Raw genomic sequence first — 21,006 nt, 5'->3', positions numbered from 1 at the left:
GTTTCCCGTGCTGCAGTTACGGAGGGTGGATACAAAGAAACAGTGTGACATCTTTGTGACCATGTACTTCTTTGCTTTGCTTTTCTTATTGTGAATATAGTATATACCACAAGGATTAATGCGGTGCCAGACAGTTTTTGTTTGAACATTCACTGGGATTCTGCTAATTTGACACATTGATCAAAAAATGCAACTCCTCCTGGTAACATACTTGCTGAGCCTGATATAAAATAAACCCAAAACAACACAAGCATATGCTATGAGTAACAATAACAATGTATTTTACTACTAAGATGCAACTTATATGTTTAGCTATACATTTTTCTTGGCAGGTTTTTCCTAACTTCTGCCCTTTGCCTTATGTGAGAACTTATCACTCCAATTTTTTTCTAGAGGCAAATCTAAGTTAACTGCTGACCTTTACATTTTCTGAGACAGAAGTCCAACTTCTCTGTAGCCTTCTGCTATAACCAGAGATCCTTTAATAAACAATGACCTATTTATTTCTGTTTATGATTTCCTTAATTCCATCCTGTTATTATTCCTGGCCTCTCATCAAACCCAGAAGTATCTGTTCCATGCTGTCACTGATTTTTTGTTTTGTTTTGCATTTAACAACTAGCATGATAAAGAACTTGCCCACTTCTTTGTAACTTTTAATTTTAATCATTATAAAAGTTCTTCCTTTTGAAAAAGCTGTTACTCAAGTTCTCCTCAAGTTAAGTTCTTTAAGCTAGAAAGAGCAAGACATTTTGAAATTATATTTAACAAGAATGGTCATAATAAAAATCTATAAAAACAAATAAAAGAACCCAATCCTTATACAACTGAATGTTTTGACAAAGAAGCATTTATAGTCTCTTACTTTTAGTATATTTTGGGTTTCATTCCACTTGTTAGTCCACTCTTTGGTTAGCTCTTGCACCTATAAAATAAATCAGTGTATTATTCACAAATAAAATTCCATTATTAAAATTATTCATTGCTTCATATCTACTCTCCAAAGAATTTAGGTTGGCCTAACACTGGTTCACCTTATCTATTTCTACCTGCATCCCAGTTTTACCACTTTAATAATCTTGTGGTTCTGATCCTATAGTAATTAATTTGAAAGAACAGTATTTTAAAAAATGTATTCAATTAAAAGAAAGGAGCTCCCCTTTTCAGTTAAACATGGGGAGTAATGGGCTTAGATTGCAAAACCAATTAATTCCTGCATTAACCTGAAGACTATCATAAATTACAGATAGAATTTCAAGTAATTAGGCTTCTTGTAATTAGCATGAATCTATCATGTAACATACTAATGAGAGGTTAACAAAAGATAACAAAAATAAAACTCAATATACTTCTTGCACAAAGATACATTTCTGAACAGGACAAGGAATGATTACTGCCAGATCATGACTAATATATTCCAATTAGCACATTTCTGAAGTGTTTATACTGGATAGTGCTCACAACAGTTATTAACCAACATAATCTTATCTTACCCAGAAAGAAATACAAAACTATGTTTGAGGAGTTTTAAAGAAATGACAAATAGAAGTATTTGCACTCTTTGAGAAGATACTTGTTCACTTTTTTACCTTTTGATACTGTCAATGCTTTGCATCTGAGTTTGGGTGCAATATATATAAAATTTTGGAGGTGTTGACAGCTGAGGTAGGAGTTGGTAGATATGAGAAGCCAAACCAACTCCATTGACCAATTTACCTAGCCGATATAGTTTTTTCTCATGAGTTCTCTTTGCTTTAGGCATGCTATTTCACACATTATGTAAAGGTAACCTGAGTTTGCTATTGAATGCTCATTCAATAAGCTGTGGCCAATCACAGCTTTATGGCATATCCTATATCTGTGTAGGATACCTATGTCTGTAAATGTATTTGAAAATTTACAACATAAAATATCAACAATCAACAGCTTATCAACATAAAATATAAAACAATCTACAGCTGTGAGATTAAGAGTCAGGCACAAGAAACAAGCAAAGTTCTTTTCTTTGTTTAAGTAAATTCCCACCAGCTAGAATAGTGGTATAGTCTTCCAGGAGCTTATATACTAAGGAATACCTCTATCCTTTTACACACATACAGGCACTTGTGTGCATGTGCGCACGCGCGCGCACGCGCACGCACACACACACACACACAGTGATCTTAACCAAAAGATAAATAAATTACATGCTAACTGATAGCAAATACGGTGTTCTGCTATTTTACTTTAAAATAAATAAATAAATAAATAAATACTGCTGTATGCTATCCTAACTGCTTTTACTCAAGGGCAGCATATTACATGCTTCAAAATGGACAAAATGTAACTTAAAATCAGAAACATTTTACATGAGGTCTTTGAAATGAGTTGTCAAAGCTGTAATAGACAAAGACTGCAATCCTATGCATGCTTATCAAGGAATAAGCTCTACTGAATTAAATAGGTCTTACTCCCAAGCAGACATGAATAAGACTGTGCTGAAAGGACTGGGGATTTTTACATCAAACTAAAGCTTACTCTTGCTTCATTCTGCTGAAGTTTTTCTTCCATACTTAATGCTGTTGGAGAATCCAGAAGTGCAATCTAGACAAAAGAAACACGATTATACATCAAGATATGAGCTGTTATATACCACAGTTTATAGCACACTCTTTAGTCAGTAACTTTCAGTAGCTTTAGCAGAAGTTATTTAGTGGTGCTGTGTCTTCAAGAAAGAGGTCCCAGTGGAGTCTTATAAGAACGGAGAACAATTTGTTTCAACATGAACAGTTTGTTTTATATGTCATTGATTGCAATTTGTTCCTTAACTCTCAAGTTGGACCTCACAAATGACAAGAACCTTTACATAAGTGCAAGTGCTGATGGCTCCCCCTTTCCTACAGAAAGTGGGTGTACATGTGAAAAAGCTTCCCTTTAAAAAAAGTACAAATTCTATAGCATCTTCCTATGCATTTCCTGGTTCCTATTCAAAGTACAGTATATGCATACCTGTTGCATATCAGTTTCCTTTTTGCCATTTCAACCACAGTACCCAGTCCTGTACTTCACTTCCCACTACCAATTCTACTATGTCCAGCTTCCTTCTCTTTAGCCTAGCTATCCACCTTCTCCTTCTGCTACTCATTATTTTCCTACTTTTTATGCCAACCATAATCTCCGTGCTAGTCACACATTCATTCACCAACCCAACTCTCCACTCACCCCTTTGAACTCCTCTGGTTGCCACCCCTCCCCACGAAAAGTACTCATGTATACTATTATGTAGTCCGTTATTTGAAGGGACAGCATCATACACCTTGAAGTTTACCCGTCAGCAGTTAGATACTAGGCAGATGATAAGCTGCCTGGTTGCATCTTTCTCACTACACTGAGATACACTGTATTCCTATTTAAATTATTATTATAATTTGTATAGTTGTATCTGTCCTCATAAATAAGCATATGCAAATGCCTGTCTTCTTTTGCAACACACAAACGGTCACCCTAGTCCCCTCCCCATCTATAAAGAAGATTGAATGTGTCCGTTAAAATAAATTTCACCTTTTGGTAATTAAAGGAAAGCTATAATATACATACATACAGGGGCCTTCCTCTCTTTTATACCACTTAATGTGTTTCATAGCAAAGGCAATCGCAACTCATTCTATGTCCTTCTTCTGTATCCATACCCCACCACCAAAAGAAACGTAGTTGTTGGGGACAGAGTCTTTGGCAGCACCCCAGCTCCAGAATTCCTTCCCAAGGAAAGCTAAACCAGCCCCTTCCCTGATTACTTTTAGAAAGGCAACACAAACATGTTTAATTTGCCTGGCTTCAAGCTGCTGGGGTTCCTTTTTGGAACAGAAAGGGAAACAGGAGAAAGGCAATGCTGGGTTGGCCCAGTGCTGGATCTAGTTCAACTTTGTCCTCACACACTAACCAACAAGCTGCCCAAGTGAAACCCACAAGCCAGGCATGGGCCCAACAGCCCCCTCCTGCCCATGATCTCCCAGCAACACAGGCACACTGAGGTAGCATAAAGCCACCAGAACCAGTAGCTATTGATCGCCTTCTCCTCCATGAATTTTGTCTAGCTAGGGATGTGCAAGGAATCTGCTTTTGGGGATCAGCTGGATTCCCTGGGCTCAGCTCCCCCAGCTCTGCTCTGCTTTGATGCAGTGGTGAGTGCAACGTCCTGGCAAGTGTGCCCAGCATTTGCATGACACTTGCCAGGAAGGAAGCCCCACACAAATGCTGTGTCAGCAGCACCCCTCTTCCACTCCGACAGCAGCTTTAGTTTGTGCTACTGCACTTGATGCAGAAGAAAGTTGCCAGGGGCAGTTTCATGGGTGTCACTGGCTTCCTTTTGGCTAAGCTCACCTTTCTAAGACAGCGCTGAGCCTGAGAGGAAGTCTGTGGACACTAAAGGGACAGATCCCGCAGCACTTTGATGCATCCCTATTCCTTTTAAAGCCATCCAAATTGGTGGCCATTGCTGCCTTTTGCAGAAGTGAATTCTTTCTTTCATCTGTCTCCCACCAATAAACTTCCTGGGATGACCCTGCATTGTCATGTTATGGGAGTGGGAGGAAATACGTCTCCCAATCCACACTGTGAAATTATTCTGTACACTTCAACCACATCTTCCCTTATTCAGCTGTTATAAGCCTTCTTCAGAGGGTACTTGCTCCTTGCTCTTTTTAGTTGCCTTTTTCTACACTTTTCCCAGCTGTGTAATACGCATTTTTACGAGCGGCACGCATAACTATACACAATACTCAAAGTGTAGTCACATCAGAGATTTGTATAAGGGCACTATGACATTGGTAGCTTTATTTTCTAACATGGCATTGACCTTTTTACAGCAGCTGCACACTGGGTCAAAAGTTTCATCAAGCTACCCTCCACAACCCCAAGCTCACTTTCCTGATCAGATCCCACTAATTCATAAGTTGGAGATTTTTGCATCAATATACTTGATGCATTGAATCATCATTGGCCACTTACATTGAATCACATTGGCCATTTTGGTGTTCATTCTCCCAGTATGGAGAGATCATTTTGGAGCTACTCACAATACATTTTGGTTTTAACTACTCTAAATAGCTTGGTGGAATCTAGGAATGGGACAAACTCTAGAGGAATCCTCAATACTTTACAATAAAAAAGAAATAATATGAAGATTTAACAAATATGAGGCATTGTTCTAGGTTATCCAATAACCAAAGGCAAACCTTGCCACTGCCAGCCAACTGAAGGAAACTATCTGACACAACCTGATTTAATACACAGCAGTGTAACTGACAAAGAGAATGCTCCTTAAGTTAAATAAACATAAGGTGTCACGCAAAGAAATTACTTGTGGTTCAACTGCGAGCTAACCTGATTCCCTTGAGCAAGAAGAGTTTTGAGGCGGGCTATTTCAGCTCGAAGCTCACGAATTAGCTTGACGTTTGGATCCTCATTAATGGTAGGCTTGTTGATTATGTTTTTAGCTCGGTTTGCATAGCGAAGGGTACTTAAGGTTTCTCCATAATTAACATCAGCAGGTGAAATAGCTGAGGAAAATACATTCAGAATTATGTTATACAAATACCAGCTTTTCATTCAGAAGTCCTAAAAGACCCTTGTGAGTGAAGAGAGAGCAAATGGTATATTTCACTATGATTAGGATGATAGTTCAAGCTTCTGTGAGAAAGGGAGAAAGGTACAGTATCCTTCTAAATAAATAAAGACAGGATGTTTACCTCTAAGTATGATTCTTTGAGTGGTCATCTGTGCATTTATACATATGGGCTTGAAGCAGGCACAGAGCCCATATGTGTGATGCATGGAGACCACAAAGAATGCCGTAAGACATAAATGTGGGGAGTCCGAATAACAACACAAATATTTTGTTTTCTGCCTTGCTTCCACTAACAAAATAGCTCTACTTTCTACTATCTTTAGTGAAAATTCCTAGATCAGGCAACAGTGAGGGTTGCAGCTCAATAGCATGCAAGAGGACCCAGGTTCAATTCCTAGCATCTTCAGAAAGGGCAGGAAAAATTCCTGCCTGAAACCCTGCCACTGCCAGCCAGCATCAACAATACGGGGCTGGCTGGACCAATGATCTGACTCATTGTGGGGAGACTTCCCATGTTGTTCTGAGCAGTGCAGTAGTCAGTGTGTTGCAGCAAAAATGGGACAAAGCCAGCCACTTTACTCATTTGACTTGACCCTCCTGTGGACCGACACTGCAACAAGTGCGGCCAGACATGCATCTCTGCGCCTTGCTGATGAATTCAAAGCAAAGCCTCATGGACTGTGTTAGTTCTTTAAATGCTTACGAGCTCCCACTTCCCTGTTACAAAGACCCTATGTTTTGAGAAAGGAATGGAGGACACTTCGGAAACCCAAATTAGTGCTGCAACTGATGCAGGGCCCAACTGCATCTCCCAAGGAGGTGGCTAAGTGTAGCACAATCTCTCTGTGTCAGCTACTGCCATGTATCTTTCTTCTTCCCAAGCTCTACATATCATAAAGGCCACATCATAAATGGCCTCAGATGCCAAACTATGAGAATCGCTTAAAGATGAATTTTTAAATCCTTTCTCATGTTTTAGTTGCTTTGATATTTATATCTCTTTTATAAGCTATTTCAAATTATTGTTACTGCTTATAAATTCTTTTAGGGCACAATCCTATGTTTATTTAGACTGAGAAAATCCTACAAACCCAGCATTTCCATGACAGCCATGTTGGTAGGGGAATGCTTAGGACTGTACAAGCTTTCTCTTTCCTAAAATGCCTAGGATAGCACCTTTAATATGCTTTATCATGGGTTTTATTGTATTCAATTTACTTATGCATGTTGCTCTGAGAACACCTGATATAAGAAGACTCCGAATTTGAACTATTATTATTAATAACAAGAACATCAATGAATTCTGTATTCAATATGAAGTGTGGGGGGATTACCCAGTGCTGTTTATTAATTCTACTTTCATCTCTCTGTTCCTCTACAACAGAATATGAAAGCTTTCTTGAAAGATCAGCACTATTCAAATAGGAAATAGTACCTCCATTGAATGTAGGAGTCCCCAGCCTTTTAGGATCCATAGACACATTTGGAAAACTATTGTACCATCACCCATACCATGGAGAATGTGGCTAGTCCTGTATGGCTGATAGGAGGTCTTGCTAGTCAAAAGACATGGTGGGTGAGAGATTTTAAGGCTTGAGGCTGGGAGGGAAAGGAAATACAAAGGCAAAGGAATGCAGGAAGAAAAAGCTAGGAGGTAGGAAAAAACTGCAATGTCAAGAAATGGAGGAGGGAAATAATTAGGTCAGGGGCTGCGAGTGGAGAGAAGCAGAAAGATAAAGGTGTGAGTGGGAGAGAAAGAGCAAAGCAAGGGACAAACAAGGAAGGAAGAGAAAGGAGAAGGATAGGGAATGGAGAGGACATCTTAGGAAAGGGGTTCGGTGAAAAGAAGTAGCAAGACTACAGACTGGGAGTGGGTGGGGAGAAAGCAAGCAAGCAAGCAAAGGGGAAGGTCTCTGGGGCTGGAAGAAGGTTGTATGGAGCTAGGAAGCAACTCTTTCCCTTCTTTTCCTGGCCAGCTTATGAGCAGCACATTCAGAAGCAAGGAGAACCCTAACATTTTCAAGGACTTTTTTAAAATTAAAACTAAATTTGTGAAGGGGGCAGGGAGGGGAAAATTTTCAGGCTACCACTGAAGTTCTACACAGGCACCTTGTTGAACACCCATGGCTTAATTAATATTTTCTAATGCCCATCACCTCAATTTGTGGAAAGCCTTTCTAAAAAGCAAAAGCACTGAGAACTTAACGTAATTTAAAACACTCACTTGCAATCATTATTGTTTTAGAGTTTCCTCCTAGACTGTCTTTCAAAAGCCAGGTCAAAACAGAATCCCTATAAGGCACAAATACTTGCTTCTTCTTTGTTAGAGGGTTTGAGGCATCCTGAGATAGATCAGCTGTGAAGGAAGAAAACAGTGAGGCAACATTTACATCAGAAATAACCAGACAACTAGCTGAGTCCTCACTTAAGCATACAGCAATTACGTAAAACAAGGACAGGGAGACATACCTAAGGCAGAAATTACATTCCCCAGAGTAACTAGGGATTTGTTAATATTTCCTCCTTCTTTTAATCTAACACCGGTAGCACCTGTGGCATCTGCTCTCTCACTTCCAGCAAGGTCTACCAGGTGTATTTTGCTTACAGTCTCACATGGCATTTCAGCATCAAACTTAGCCTATGGGAAAAAAACAAAGACATGCAGCACTATGAAGCTCTGAAGTGGGGTGAGCAAAACTTTTAATTTCTCAGAACAGAAACACAGGCATACTAGGAGTAACATCTCCTTTGAAGTATTTAGGTTTACAATTAGAAATCATGATTAGTATTTTGGTTTACAATAATAAAGTTGTATTCCAATTTTACCCAATGAGGAAGTGCCTCACACTCATGTTCCACTTATATTTCACACAGCAATAGTAAAAAATAGAGATTACTCTTCTAACAACTGATTATTGTAGCTGATCAAGTTATTTATCCATAGTGTTGGGAAAATTTGGATTTGGATTACTTAATCCTGTCTGAAAAGCATTACTCCTGTGTGCCTTTGCATTGTGGGATCAAATCCTGTCTTCCTTCTCAAAACCAAGCTGTCACTGTTTAAAATGGCATTTCCCCGCTCCTTTCTCTCACCTTTAGCTGTGGGCTACAGTAAACAGGCCATTCAGTCCAAATATACATTGTAAATAGTCATTGTTGGAATTCAAGGAAGTATCTTCCTAGCCCAGAGGCTCCATGTGCCCTGGCCAATTCAGAATGTCTAGAGTCTAGATAAGAGTCTTGAGCTCATGCATAGTTTCTCAGTAGCTTGAACTTACATGTCTAAGCAGACCTGGAGATGGGTTCAAGCTACTGAACTGAAGTGTCAATACAGGCAATTAGAAATATTGTAATCTCATTGTTACAGTGTGATCAACTGACATTTCTTTATCTGTTCTGTATGTGATGACCTCAGAATCTTATTGTAAATTCTGCATTCTGTCATCAATTGCCCTGTACCTGTGTACCTATAAATGCCCTGTAATGGTATTGAAGCTTTGCAGCAGAGTTTACCTCTGCCTGCCCGGTAATGCATGCATTATCGTGAGTACTGTGGGAACCCTGGGTAAATACAATAAAGCCTAGATGGTCTGGACGCTTGATCTTTCCCACGAACCCGAGTTTTATTTCCTCTTCTCAAATTGAGATTCCAGGATTCTGTCAACAGCAACTTCCATTCTTGCCTAGCAGAATGCAATCCTGCAAATTTCATGTACACACAAGTCCCTTTAATTTCAATGATGTTCACAAACACAAGATAGCAACTTAGTATCCGGGCTTGCACCACCGCTCCCAATACAGGTGGATCATTATTAAATTATTCTCCCTCTACTGTAATTAGAAATTAATCCTACATTAGTGAAAAGGGGAGCAGTAAATGCTTAGTAAATAATACTGCAAATAAGAGGGGAAAGAATAGAAAATATTTTCCCTTCATTAGAGAGTAATCCTTCCTTAGCAAAATAGGGAGCAGTAGATGCTTTGTAAATAATACTGCAAATAGGAAATGAAAGAATAGAATACGCTTTCCCTTTTAGGCAGAATCTTTCCCATTAGGTTTAAAATCTAACTCGCTTCACTGTACCAAAGGATTTCCCCCCACAAAGAATCCATATAACCCATTTGAAATAAAAGAAATAAGGACTGGGGATAGGATTTTAAGCTAGTTAAAATTATTGAACCATTTAAGAAAAGTCATAATCTACCAATAATTTTTTTTTTTTTACCTGAGTAAAGTTGATTGTGAAAATGGCATGGGATCTGCTGCTGACATCATTCATTCCAGTTGCAGCAGTAGTTCGATTTATATTTCCTGCTTCCATCAGTTCTTCTACATCACTATAATTTTGTACTAAGTGTTTAGACAAGTCTAATAAAAACACAAAGGAAGAGGAGTACTTGGGTTGCAACTTTTAATCAGTTCAGTGTGTGTATTATAAATTAAGGTTATACCTGGGCATCGCCTAGAAATATTAATATAACAGATTTGTTTATATTAACAAATATAAATTAATTAAATTAATGATTGTTATTGTTTATAAATAACAGACTACAAAAGTATCTTTATTTAATCAGGCAGTACCCCTAATCTTGATTTTAATAAATTCTTAGAAATAATGCAGATAGTAGATGTACTCTTAGAGACTATTTATTTATTTAGATACATACACATGTACATATATTTATAGGCTACCTATAATTGCTGAGGCCTTCCTAGGCGGCTTACAATGTAATGATTCTTCCAAGATGAAACTGGCTGCAACATATATACATCTCATCTAAAAACAAAATACACTTATTCTTCCAAATTATGGCTTAGTTATATGTACATGTAACTGATTAAAATTTATTTGATTAATTAAGACGTGGCAGTTTACCCTAATGACTACCAAGCTGAATAAACGAAATGCACTTTTTAAGAAAGCTAATTTTCACTATTGCACAACAGAACAGAAACTAGCTAGTAAATTTGAGATGACCATATATTTTTTATCAGAAGAGTGACTGCTAGGCATGTTAAATGTACAGAATGGCAAACTGAAGAGAAATTTGCAGTCTTCCTAAACATTTTGTACTCTCAAGACACTGTGGCATAAATTGGAAGGGGATGGATTAAGCCAATTAAATTCTAATAAGTGCTCTTCCATCACAAGTGCCTTTGATTTATAAGTCAGACCCATCATTAGTCTCAAATCAATTAGTAGGACATCACACACCAGAAGAAATCTTTAAAATTTGCATAGTGACTTGGGACAAACTTTGCACAATTTAGCAGACCCAAATAAGGATTGTAGAGTTTTATAACTTCATTTACACTGGCCTTCAGTGTATAAGCAAGATAAATTTATTGAATTAAACATATGACCGGACAGCCAATAAATGGAAACATATTAGGCTGTTTAAATCCCACCTTCAACATAAGGTCCTTCTTTTGGATGCTCACGAATTCTCAAGTTATTTGTTTTTGAAGATTTGCGCCTCAATAAATCTCTGACACGTTCATTGTAAATTTCAAGATAACTGAAAAATGAAATAGTGTACTTTAAAGCAGAAAATACTCTCAAAGGCATTATATTCAACTGACTCATTTGAGCACCAACTTCATACAAATAAATGTATATGGCATTCAGACACATATCTATATGAGCCATAATAAACTTTCAGTTGAACAGATGGTCTTAAGAACTTCACAGTTAATTATCCCACTGGAGAAAGAAGGGAAGTGAGTTTTGCTTTATCACCTCTCATGCTGTGGGGCATTCCAATCGCCTGAAGCAGTTTTTCAGAGGGCTGTTGCAGGAAAGGGGAATCAGCAAAATCTGTCTCCTTCCCTCCCTTCCACCAGCAGGAGAGTCCTGTGGAAGGCATGGCTTTAACGCTATGACATGGAAAGGGGGGATGACCCACAGGCCAAAACACCTACAGGGCAACACATTGCTTAGTTGTTCATTTAAAGAATTATCACAATTTCTTCCTTTTTCCTGAGAGCTAAGATTTTGCACTATGTTTAAGTACTTAACACATATTGCACACATCAACTATTCCTTCAAATCCTGTGAGAAAGGTCAATATCATTATTATAACTTTTCAAATTGGGGTAGGTGGGTAAGAGAGGGACTTAGATAAAGCAATCAAGTTTGTTCAACTGAGATTTGATCTGAAAACCTCCAACTATTAGCTCATGTCTTTAATCACAAGACTATACTAATAAAAGAAGTGATATCCCAAAAATCTGGGGACGTACTTTCTGTCTATTCTATCCTATAAAAAATTGAGCTTTCAACTATTGATGCTATGGGGAAAAATGCATTTCACAATGCATTTCTTTAAAAATCTTTGGTACCAAAAGATTTAAAAATCTTTTGGTACACCAAGCATTTGGTGCCAATGCTTAATGTGTAATGATGTAGATTTTCTAGAAATTTTTGAGCTGGAAAATTCTCATGGTAAAAATAAGAAAAATTTCAATAGATATTTTTAGTAAATTTTCAGATTGCATCAGAAATATTTCTAATGCCCTAGATTTTTTATTATACTTACATTTAGTAAACAAAACAAAACAAAACAAAAAACACTTATGTTAATTTTTTGAACAAATGCACCTCAAGTACTGATGATTTTTTTTGGGGGGGGGGAAGAGGAGACTTAATTATTACTTATTTATTGCAATTCTACACCTGCAAATAGTTTAGCATACTTCACTATACTAAAAGTGGTTAATTAATGTACACTTAATATAAAATAATGTATGCATTTTTGGAAAAATACTTGTCAAAATTTAAAGACAACGGCAGGAATGTCCTTTACATTAAATTTAAGGGAAAACCCCCAAATGTACTGCAACTGTTGACACATGAAAAGTGTAATGCTACACATACTTAGCAAGAGCAAAATCTTACAGCTCCCAACTTCTCCTGCCAGGATGATCAAGCTGAGGAATGCTGGGAGTTGTGGAAACATTATCTGTCTACACCTGCATACGTAGCACTGCGCCCTAATAAATTTTAATAAGCCAAAGAACTGTGCAGGCTAGAGTGTCATCTGTTTCAAAACCTCTTGACATTCTTGTCAAGCTTGTGCTGGCTACCAACAGTCCCTCTTACCCTGCAAGTGCCCAAGCAGGACTTAGGCACTGGCTCTATGCCCCCCACCCCCACCGCAACGATGAGTGCTTTTACACAAACAGCGGCTATTCCGTCCCTTTTACCTTTTTGTGATTGCAAAAAATCATCTCTGATTTGATGGCTAGTGAAAGCTCCTTCAAAGTGCGCAAGTGGTACACTGAAGAAGCTTTCAGTGCTTTATCATCCTTCTTCTCACAAGATTCAAAGTGCAGCAGACAACCCTAACTGACACTGATCCAGATAGACTGCCAAAAGCTTTAGTTCTGAATTGAAAGTTTTTGAAAGGAAAACTCTCAAGAGAAGCCAATGCCAAGATCACTATCTTTGCTCACAAAAGGGGGTGGTCAGTCCATCACCCCCTCCACAGTGGGATTCTTGAGGTGCTTTTGCTTTTGAATCAGGCACCTCTGAGGGTCAACTCACTTTTCCACACTTTTATGCAAGATTCTGGGTGCAAGAGAATGAGAAAAAGTAGGACTCATCCTACATTTAGGGAGGGAGGGGTTGCAAAGGAACAAGTGCATTTATGCAGTTGCACAAGTCTAAAATATTTTTCAAATATGAAACATTTGCACACATTTGTAGAATTAACAATGTACAAAATGTAGCACTGATAAATAATTGGCAGCCCCTATAGTGTGCAACGTGGGCAATTTCAAGGGGCTGTCACTGGCTGTTAAATTGGAGATTGTTGTTTCACAGAAAAAAAAGATCAATTTAGAAATTTTATTTATGTAGAGTTAATACACATATTATTTAATCTGTTGTGTTTTCCCCAAGGAGGTGGGCAAGCAGTCTAGAACAGATAACCATACATTTAAAAACAATGACAAACTTGCAGAGGTCTTACACAAATTGCATGGAACAATTCTACTGGTTGGTATCTAATAGGAGTGAACTTAGTATAGCCATTTATGGGGCTAGAAGAGAGGATAATAACAAAACCCAAAAACACTTCTAGTTCAAATGGAATGAAGAAAGCAAACAGTACTATGTACAGGTTATAAAAATGAAAGGTGATGAAATTCAGACTGAAGTTCTGCATTTAATCCCCCTTCTAGTACAATGTCGTAACTTGTTAGCTCTCGTTCTCCTGAATAAATATGGCCTGTGAACTTCTAGAATGAATTAACATTCAAATGAGATAGAGTAATGACAGCAAAAAAGTAAGACAATGGCAAAGAGACAACTTCAGTTGTATATAACTACACAAACATACCTGACCTCTGTTCGAAAAGAAGCTTCATTCCATCGTGTTTTCTCATTTATTTGGTCAAATAAACCTTCACAAATTCTTGGTATTAAACCAGCATCACCCTACAAATATTAAGGACCAATGTTATACTGCAACATGCTTAATACAGCAACCACAATCTGAAAAATTATGGAGAGAGTTAATATTCAGAAGGAAAGAAACTGAATTTCACTCATGAGGTGAGGTACTCTCTGGTCTAGATTCTTTCATCTAGCAGCGGCATGCACCTTCCCTAAAATTTGTTCTGGAGGGATGATGAATATTCCGGAACAGCACAGGAGGCAGAGCAGAGGGAACGGCAACAATCACTTCTCCTTGCTGTTTACTGAAGAGTATATTCAGATCCAACCCTTAGAGTTAGGGGTCTGTATCTCAAGCAGAAATATATTTAGCAATTAATCCACCAAATATGCTTTCCATTAGTCTGTTAGGGATACTTCACATGCTATGTTTCCAACTCTGAACTCAACTGATTCCAGAGCCTGGTGAAAATTTTGTTCCCCAGGTACATAATTTGGGGAAGCCACCCAATTGCATGTGCATTTGGCATACCCAGTTATAGCCTAAGAAATACAGACAGGCCAACAAAGTCAACCCCTTGAAATCATTCAGTTCAATTTAAGATTCCTAGAAGTTCTGAAGATTCCTTGGGCCAATTTAGAATATATGTTGTTTGCCTTGTATACACTGTAGAAAAACAGCACATTTGACATTGGAAAGTAAAGAAATATTCTGAAAGTATAACATACAGTATTTCCCATCATTGTATAAGACTTCCCTGATCCAGTCTGTCCATATGCAAAAATACAAGCATTATAACCTTCAAAAGCTGATTTAAGGACGTCAGTGCCAAGGTTCCTAAAGACCTGAAGAAACAAAACCATCATTATCATCAGCAGCAACACTATAAAGTAATTTAAAACATAACTTTAATTTATTATCTTCAGTAAACGATCAAGTAAAGTGCAATATACTGTTGGAACTGCTACCTTGCAGAAGTATTTATTAAATATTATAAGTTCAACTTCTTATTAGAAAATAACAGTTCTGCAGTTCCTCAAACCAGTCCACACTAGTGCACACTAGTGTAAAGCCCATCTGCTTGGAAGGTACTTTTTACCGTACAGCTAGCTTATGGTATCATGTATGAAAGTATGAAGATCCTGTTTCTCTGCAATGTACTAGAAGTTCTTTGGAAGACAAAGAATGACCCATTTTCCAGTTCTGACACAGCAGTCCCTGTGAGTATCAAAGTAAGTTCTGATTTCTGAAACATCTGTTCTGTATTTATATAGTTCAATCATTACACTGAAGGGTGCACAACTGCTTGTGGCAAGCAAGTCTTTGATATCTCCTTCTAGGCTGATAGAAACATGCTTAGTGACTACATACTTTTATAAACAAAGTGATTTGGTGTATAAGTATATGCAAGATAAAACACAGTAATTCTGAAGATGGGAGAACAACAAGTAAAGAGGCAATAGTCATTTAACTGAAAAAAAGAGTTAAATGAAAACAGACATAGAAAAGAAAATATTGTAAGGATCTAGGATGAGGTAAAGAGAGGTGCTCAGGTATACAAAGGAAAATATACTACATACATTCTTTTATATTCCTCATTCCATGGTCTAGTGTGCAATTACTGATTAATTTATTAATGCATGTATATGTGGAAAAACACTTTTATGGACTTAACTCTTAAACTGACTTTGGGAATTACTGAAAAATCACATTATATCTATACAACCAGGCAGACCAAATCCAAAGTGCAGCTTTGGCATCAGTGGAAAGGTATTCACTGATGATATTACAAAAGTGAATGGCCAGGGGCGGGGGGTGCCGTACCACTCTTACCAAAAGGCTCTGCAGTTATTCTAAAGCAATGCAAAATCAATTCACCCTGCCAGGGTTGGATAAAACAACAACCCATCTTGACTTGTTATCCATGGTGAGTTGTTGTATTGTCCAAACCAGGTCATTCTTGCTAATCAGATTTCAAAGTGTTTGAGAAACATTTTGTTAAAGACCAAGCAGTTTAAATATGTTCAGGTTTATTTTAATTTTTTGTTATGTGGCTACCCAACTGATCAGAGGATGATGGGGCAAGCCAGATAGAGCTAGCTGTTTAAATGAGAGCAAGTCTGCATACTGATACACTAACATACACAGAAACCAACTCAACTGGGCTATCTGAATTTTGTCCTATGAACATACATGGTTAGGATGCACTAAATATAGCTAATTTATGACAAATTCTCATAAAAACAATTTATACACATCTATAGACATTGAAGCATTTAAAACCTTCTCTCAAATATCTATGGTTTTGCCAGGGTGCAATTAGAGCAGTAACAAAGAATAAATTGTGGCAGTGTTTTCAATTTGAAAAAGAATTATAGGTATCTAGTTGCCTACCATTTCCTGAGATGCATAATTTGGGCTTTTAGTATCAGCTGAAAAGTAGGAGAAATCATAGGTAAATGTTTTTGTCCGTTCTCTTCCAAGGTCTCCAGTTCCTCCCTCTGGAATCTAAAGAAGTAGAAAAGCATTATTAGTGTATTCTGTGCTAAGATTATGTGTCTTTTCAGCACCTTCTCTGGAGAACACACAATACTGATATTAACTTAAATTCCTATCTCCTAATCCAGCAAAAATTGATTTTTAAGAAGATATAAATTTTGCTTGAGTATAGAACTGAGTTAGAAATCCAGCTTTTCTGTTTATGTTACACATTGTTTTATCCTGGTAGGACTTATTATTTACACTATTTTTATGGGACAAGTGCTTTCAAGTATTCCAAAAACATCTGAATACTTAATTTGCCTTGTATTTTGTTTTACAATAATGATGATCATACCTGTTGTCACATGTATCTTCTGCTCATGGCCATAAGCAAAATAGAAAGATAGTGATTGCTTCATAAAACTAATTAATATCATAATAAATAGATGCCTGGCAAGTTCAATAGCTTCACCCTTATATTTAACTTCCTTTTCAGCTGCTATCCCTAAGAAGTATGAATTTGTAACTATAACTGCATAGATTACTTCAGTGTCTTTGCCTTCTTCAAATTTAAGAATAATAGTTATATGTTATTATTATATTGCATTTATAGTTTGCCTTTTGTTCTCTTGTGAGGAACTCAAGGTGGCTTACATAGCTCAATTTATCCTCAAAACAACCCTGTGAGGGAGGTTAGGTTAAGAGTGAGTGACTAGCCCAAAATCACCCAGTGAACTTCATGACAGAGTCAGAGCTAGAATCTGGATCTGTCAGTTCCCCAATCCAAAATAACCACCGTGCTACTGTATCTAGATATATACTATTCCAACAAAAATAAATTTCATATAAGGCTTTCACTTTGTTTAAATATAGTATCAAATTATGTAAATGTTATTTAATTTTCTTCCTGCTCACATAGTTCAGTTGAAGTGTCTTCTGCGAAGTGAAAAAGAATGTGAGATATTTTTACTGCATGAAAAATTGATGTATCCAATTGATATAGGGCAGCATTCACATCTTCTAAACACTTTTCTAATTCAGTATTTTCTATGGTAAAGAATTTTATCCAACTTGACTCACTAGTCAACTCTGGCCACAAGTCTGGCACTATCTTTTCCTGTCCTATCAATATGCCAGGAAGTGAATGATCAAGGAAGAAAAATATGTCCACTGTAGCGGACCACACTCACCTTCACATTTGTAATTGTTGTTATATTCTTCGCCATTGATATAATAAATTTAGCATCCAGATCCTTCTCCCTATAAAATGAACATATTAATAATACTACATAAAATGACTGTAGGCAATAAGATGAATTTTATTAATACTTATATTATCTTAAATACTAGTTATATTCTTCACTGTGACCCTCTGTGATATCTCTGGGACCTTTCCCAATGTGGTGTCTCCCAGATGTTTTGGAATACAGTTCCCTCACTTATGAGCTAACACCACCATTGGCCAGGAATCATGGGAGTTACAACCCAAAACATCTGGAGGGCACCACATAGGTGAAGGATGTTTTAGAGTAGTGATGGGCAGAAATTAGTACGCCAGTATTTTTGAGCCATCGTACCCAGCAATCCTCACCACTATAGTGATGGGAATCTAAAGATCTACATTGTCACCAGCATTAGACAGTATTCAAACAAAACTTTGCCCTGGCATCTACAACGGTCACTAGGAATTCAAATGCGATAGATGAATACTGCCTTCAGTTTAAGCACTGGCAGGAGATCCACCACAAAAAGTTACCTGACTTACCGTTTAGCCATCTCCCAATCTCTGCTCACTCCAACTGCCCAGCAAGACCAAGAAGACAGATTGGGTTCTTTAGAAGACTGAACTACAGATCTACAGAAGTACAACTACTGTGTTGCCTTAATGTGACTTTTAGCAGACTTTTGCATTCTTTAATCAATCTTATATTTTGAATTGTTAAATTGTTCTACTGTTGTTTTATTATTGTTTTTTTATAAGCCACCCAGAGAGCCCTTGGGATGTGGGAGGCAAATACATGCAATAAATAAATAAAATCAGAGCACATGGTAGGTATTTCGTGAGTGCAGCTGGCTGGATGGTCCTCTGGGGCCATCAGACTAGATGGCCCCAGAGGACCCTTCTGACTCTGTTTCTATATGTTTCTGCTTAATTACCCTCCCAAAAAAATCTTGTACAAAACCCTGACAACTGCAATAAAGAAAATATTGTTTCCAACATCTGATGTTTCTCCTAGTTGCGAAACATGGCAGGTAGGTCATATCTCACAAGGTACCAAAAGCTCTAGGCTGTAGGAAGCTTTAGATTATAAACCAACAATTCTCCTTCTTGATTTCCTAGCTGAAAATAAAGATGCTGAAGAGTACACAGTCTGCTAATTCTATCTGAAACACAAGTCTAGGTTGAGTATCAGTAGAAGGTTACCAATGAAACTGCTGCACAGAACTCACTTTAGAATATAGAGCAAGGGAAACAAAGGTCAAACAATGGCTGTAACATACACCTTGGATAGGCTCATCTGACATGACAAGCCAAGGAGTTCTTTGTTTTGCTATTGTGGTCTGTCATGTCAGATAAACCCTGCTGTGGAATTTCAGCAGGTAGGTTTGGTCTTTAGAAACCACAAACAGAAACAATGGTCTATTCAATGGTTTCCCAATGCTACAATGGTTTGTTTTGTTGTCCAAACCTGGAAAACACCATTCATTGTGGTACCAAGACCAGAACCAGAGAGCTACCATTTTGCGCTGCTTTCAGTGGTACACTCACTCTGGTCACTTCTTTCCACTAAAGATCTTCTTTGGGGCAGAAGAAAGCAATCAGCTGGGAAGCAATGCAGAAAGGGGCAGTGCTGTGGAAAGGAGAAACACTGCTCTGCTGATTTGCCCACTACTGCCTATGCAAGCACCTGAGCAAACTCCCTCACATGTGCTAGCAGGAATCCGTTAGGTGACAATGCCCAGTTGGAGGCTGAGCCACTCAGCTGATTCCCCCACTGCTCTTCATGTGCGTGAGTTGCCACCTCGGGCATGCATTGGCGGAGGCACCAGAGAAATCAGCAGAGTGGTGCTGCTTCTTTCTGCCACACCACCCAGGTGATTTTCCCCCCTTCTGCCTGAATGAGGATCAGGAAACCTCTCCTGAACCAGTGGTACCCTCTGGAACCAGCAGCAAAGGTATATGATCAAGTCTTATGCTCTCTGCTGTGCTCTGGGGTATGAGCTCTGTTTGCACAACAGACTGCTTGACAGCTGCAGCATGCTGAATTTCTCTCAGGGTCGCAACTGTCAGACAGAGAAGTCTCATTCTTCCCTATGTGTCCCGTAAGATACTGACTGGAAGACAGAGGGAGGGAAGGTGGGATGTTACCAACCTCAGCCCAATTGTCTGTTAGGTATATCAAAGTACAAAACTGAACTGTGGAAACCATGCAGGGTTGCTTGTTGTGACATGTGAACCTAGCCTTCATCTCTGCAGCAATGAAGGAAGGGGGGCGCATGGGGAAAACAAATTCCAAACATAAGTTTATATTTCAAGACCCTATTCCCTTTCCCAAGATTCCCACCCCTCCCTCCCAATTCAGTCCCCTGTGCCTCCAGAAAGTTTCTTTGGAGGGCCCTCCTGCACACATGAGATGGGGTATGGTAAACTACTGGAGAGATCACCAACCAATAAAAATTAAGGTGGAAGTGTTAAGCACTGTTGTTGTTGTTAGTCGCAGAGTTGTGTCCGACCCATCGCGACCCCATGGACAACATTCCTCCAGGCCTTCCTGTCCTCCACTATCCGCCGGAGTCCACCCAAGCTCACACCAACTGCTTCAGTGACTCCATCTAGCCGCCTCATCCTCTGCCGTCCCCTTCTTCTTTTGCCATCTATTATTCCCTACATTAGGCTCTTCTCCAGGGAGTCCTTCCTTCTCATTAGGTGGCCAACGTATTTGAGTTTCATCTTCAGGATCTGGCCTTCTAAAGAGCAGTCAAGGTTGATCTCCTCTAGGACTGACCAGTTTGATTGCCCTGTGGTCCAAGGGACTCGCAGGAGTCTCCTCCAGCACCGCAATTCAAAGGCCTCAGTCCTTCGGTGCTCAGCCTTCCTTATGGACCAGCTTTCACAGCCATACACTGCAACTGGGAAAACCATAGCCTTGACTATACGCACTTTTGTTGGCAGGGTGATGTCTCTGCTTTTTAGTATGCTGTCTAGATTTGCCATAGCTTTCCTCCCCAGGAGCAAGTGTCTTTTAATTTCTTGGCTGCAGTCCCCACCTGTGGTGATCTTGGAGCCCAGGAAAATCAAATCTGTCACTACCTCCATTTCTTCCCCATCTATTTTCCAGGAAGTGAGAGGATGCCTTGATCTAAGTTTTCTTAATGTTGAGTTTCAAGCCAACTTTGCACTCTCCTCCTTCACCTGCATTGAGGCTCTTTAGTTCCTCTTCACTTTCTGCCATGAGAGTGGTATCATCTGCATATCTGAGGTTGTTGATATTTCTCCCAGCAATCTTAATTCCAACTGG

General features: G+C 38.6%; 1 protein-coding gene across 6 annotated transcripts in view; it reads right to left on the bottom strand.

Moving 5' to 3' along the window:
* The window catches only part of KIF16B (kinesin family member 16B), a 133,681-nt gene that overhangs the window by 105,191 nt on the left and 7,484 nt on the right, over positions 1 to 21,006 (bottom strand). For all 6 annotated transcript variants that reach the window (XM_044454116.1, XM_044454117.1, XM_044454119.1 and 3 more), the window contains exons 2-12: positions 17,677 to 17,746; positions 16,400 to 16,513; positions 14,734 to 14,850; positions 13,949 to 14,046; positions 11,016 to 11,125; positions 9,832 to 9,974; positions 8,075 to 8,243; positions 7,830 to 7,961; positions 5,362 to 5,537; positions 2,518 to 2,583; positions 866 to 925 (exon numbers count right to left, since the gene is read on the bottom strand). In XM_044454116.1, coding sequence (XP_044310051.1) covers positions 866 to 925; positions 2,518 to 2,583; positions 5,362 to 5,537; positions 7,830 to 7,961; positions 8,075 to 8,243; positions 9,832 to 9,974; positions 11,016 to 11,125; positions 13,949 to 14,046; positions 14,734 to 14,850; positions 16,400 to 16,513; positions 17,677 to 17,746 — 1,255 coding nt within the window. The remainder of the gene's footprint in view (positions 1 to 865; positions 926 to 2,517; positions 2,584 to 5,361; positions 5,538 to 7,829; positions 7,962 to 8,074; positions 8,244 to 9,831; positions 9,975 to 11,015; positions 11,126 to 13,948; positions 14,047 to 14,733; positions 14,851 to 16,399; positions 16,514 to 17,676; positions 17,747 to 21,006) is intronic.

This window comes from Varanus komodoensis, unplaced genomic scaffold, assembly GCF_004798865.1.
Source record: "Varanus komodoensis strain SLA01 unplaced genomic scaffold, ASM479886v1 scaffold7_3, whole genome shotgun sequence".
Taxonomy (NCBI): Eukaryota; Metazoa; Chordata; class Lepidosauria; order Squamata; family Varanidae; genus Varanus; species Varanus komodoensis.
Note: the sequence above shows the minus strand (reverse complement) of the source record. Positions and strands in the feature narration are given on the sequence as shown.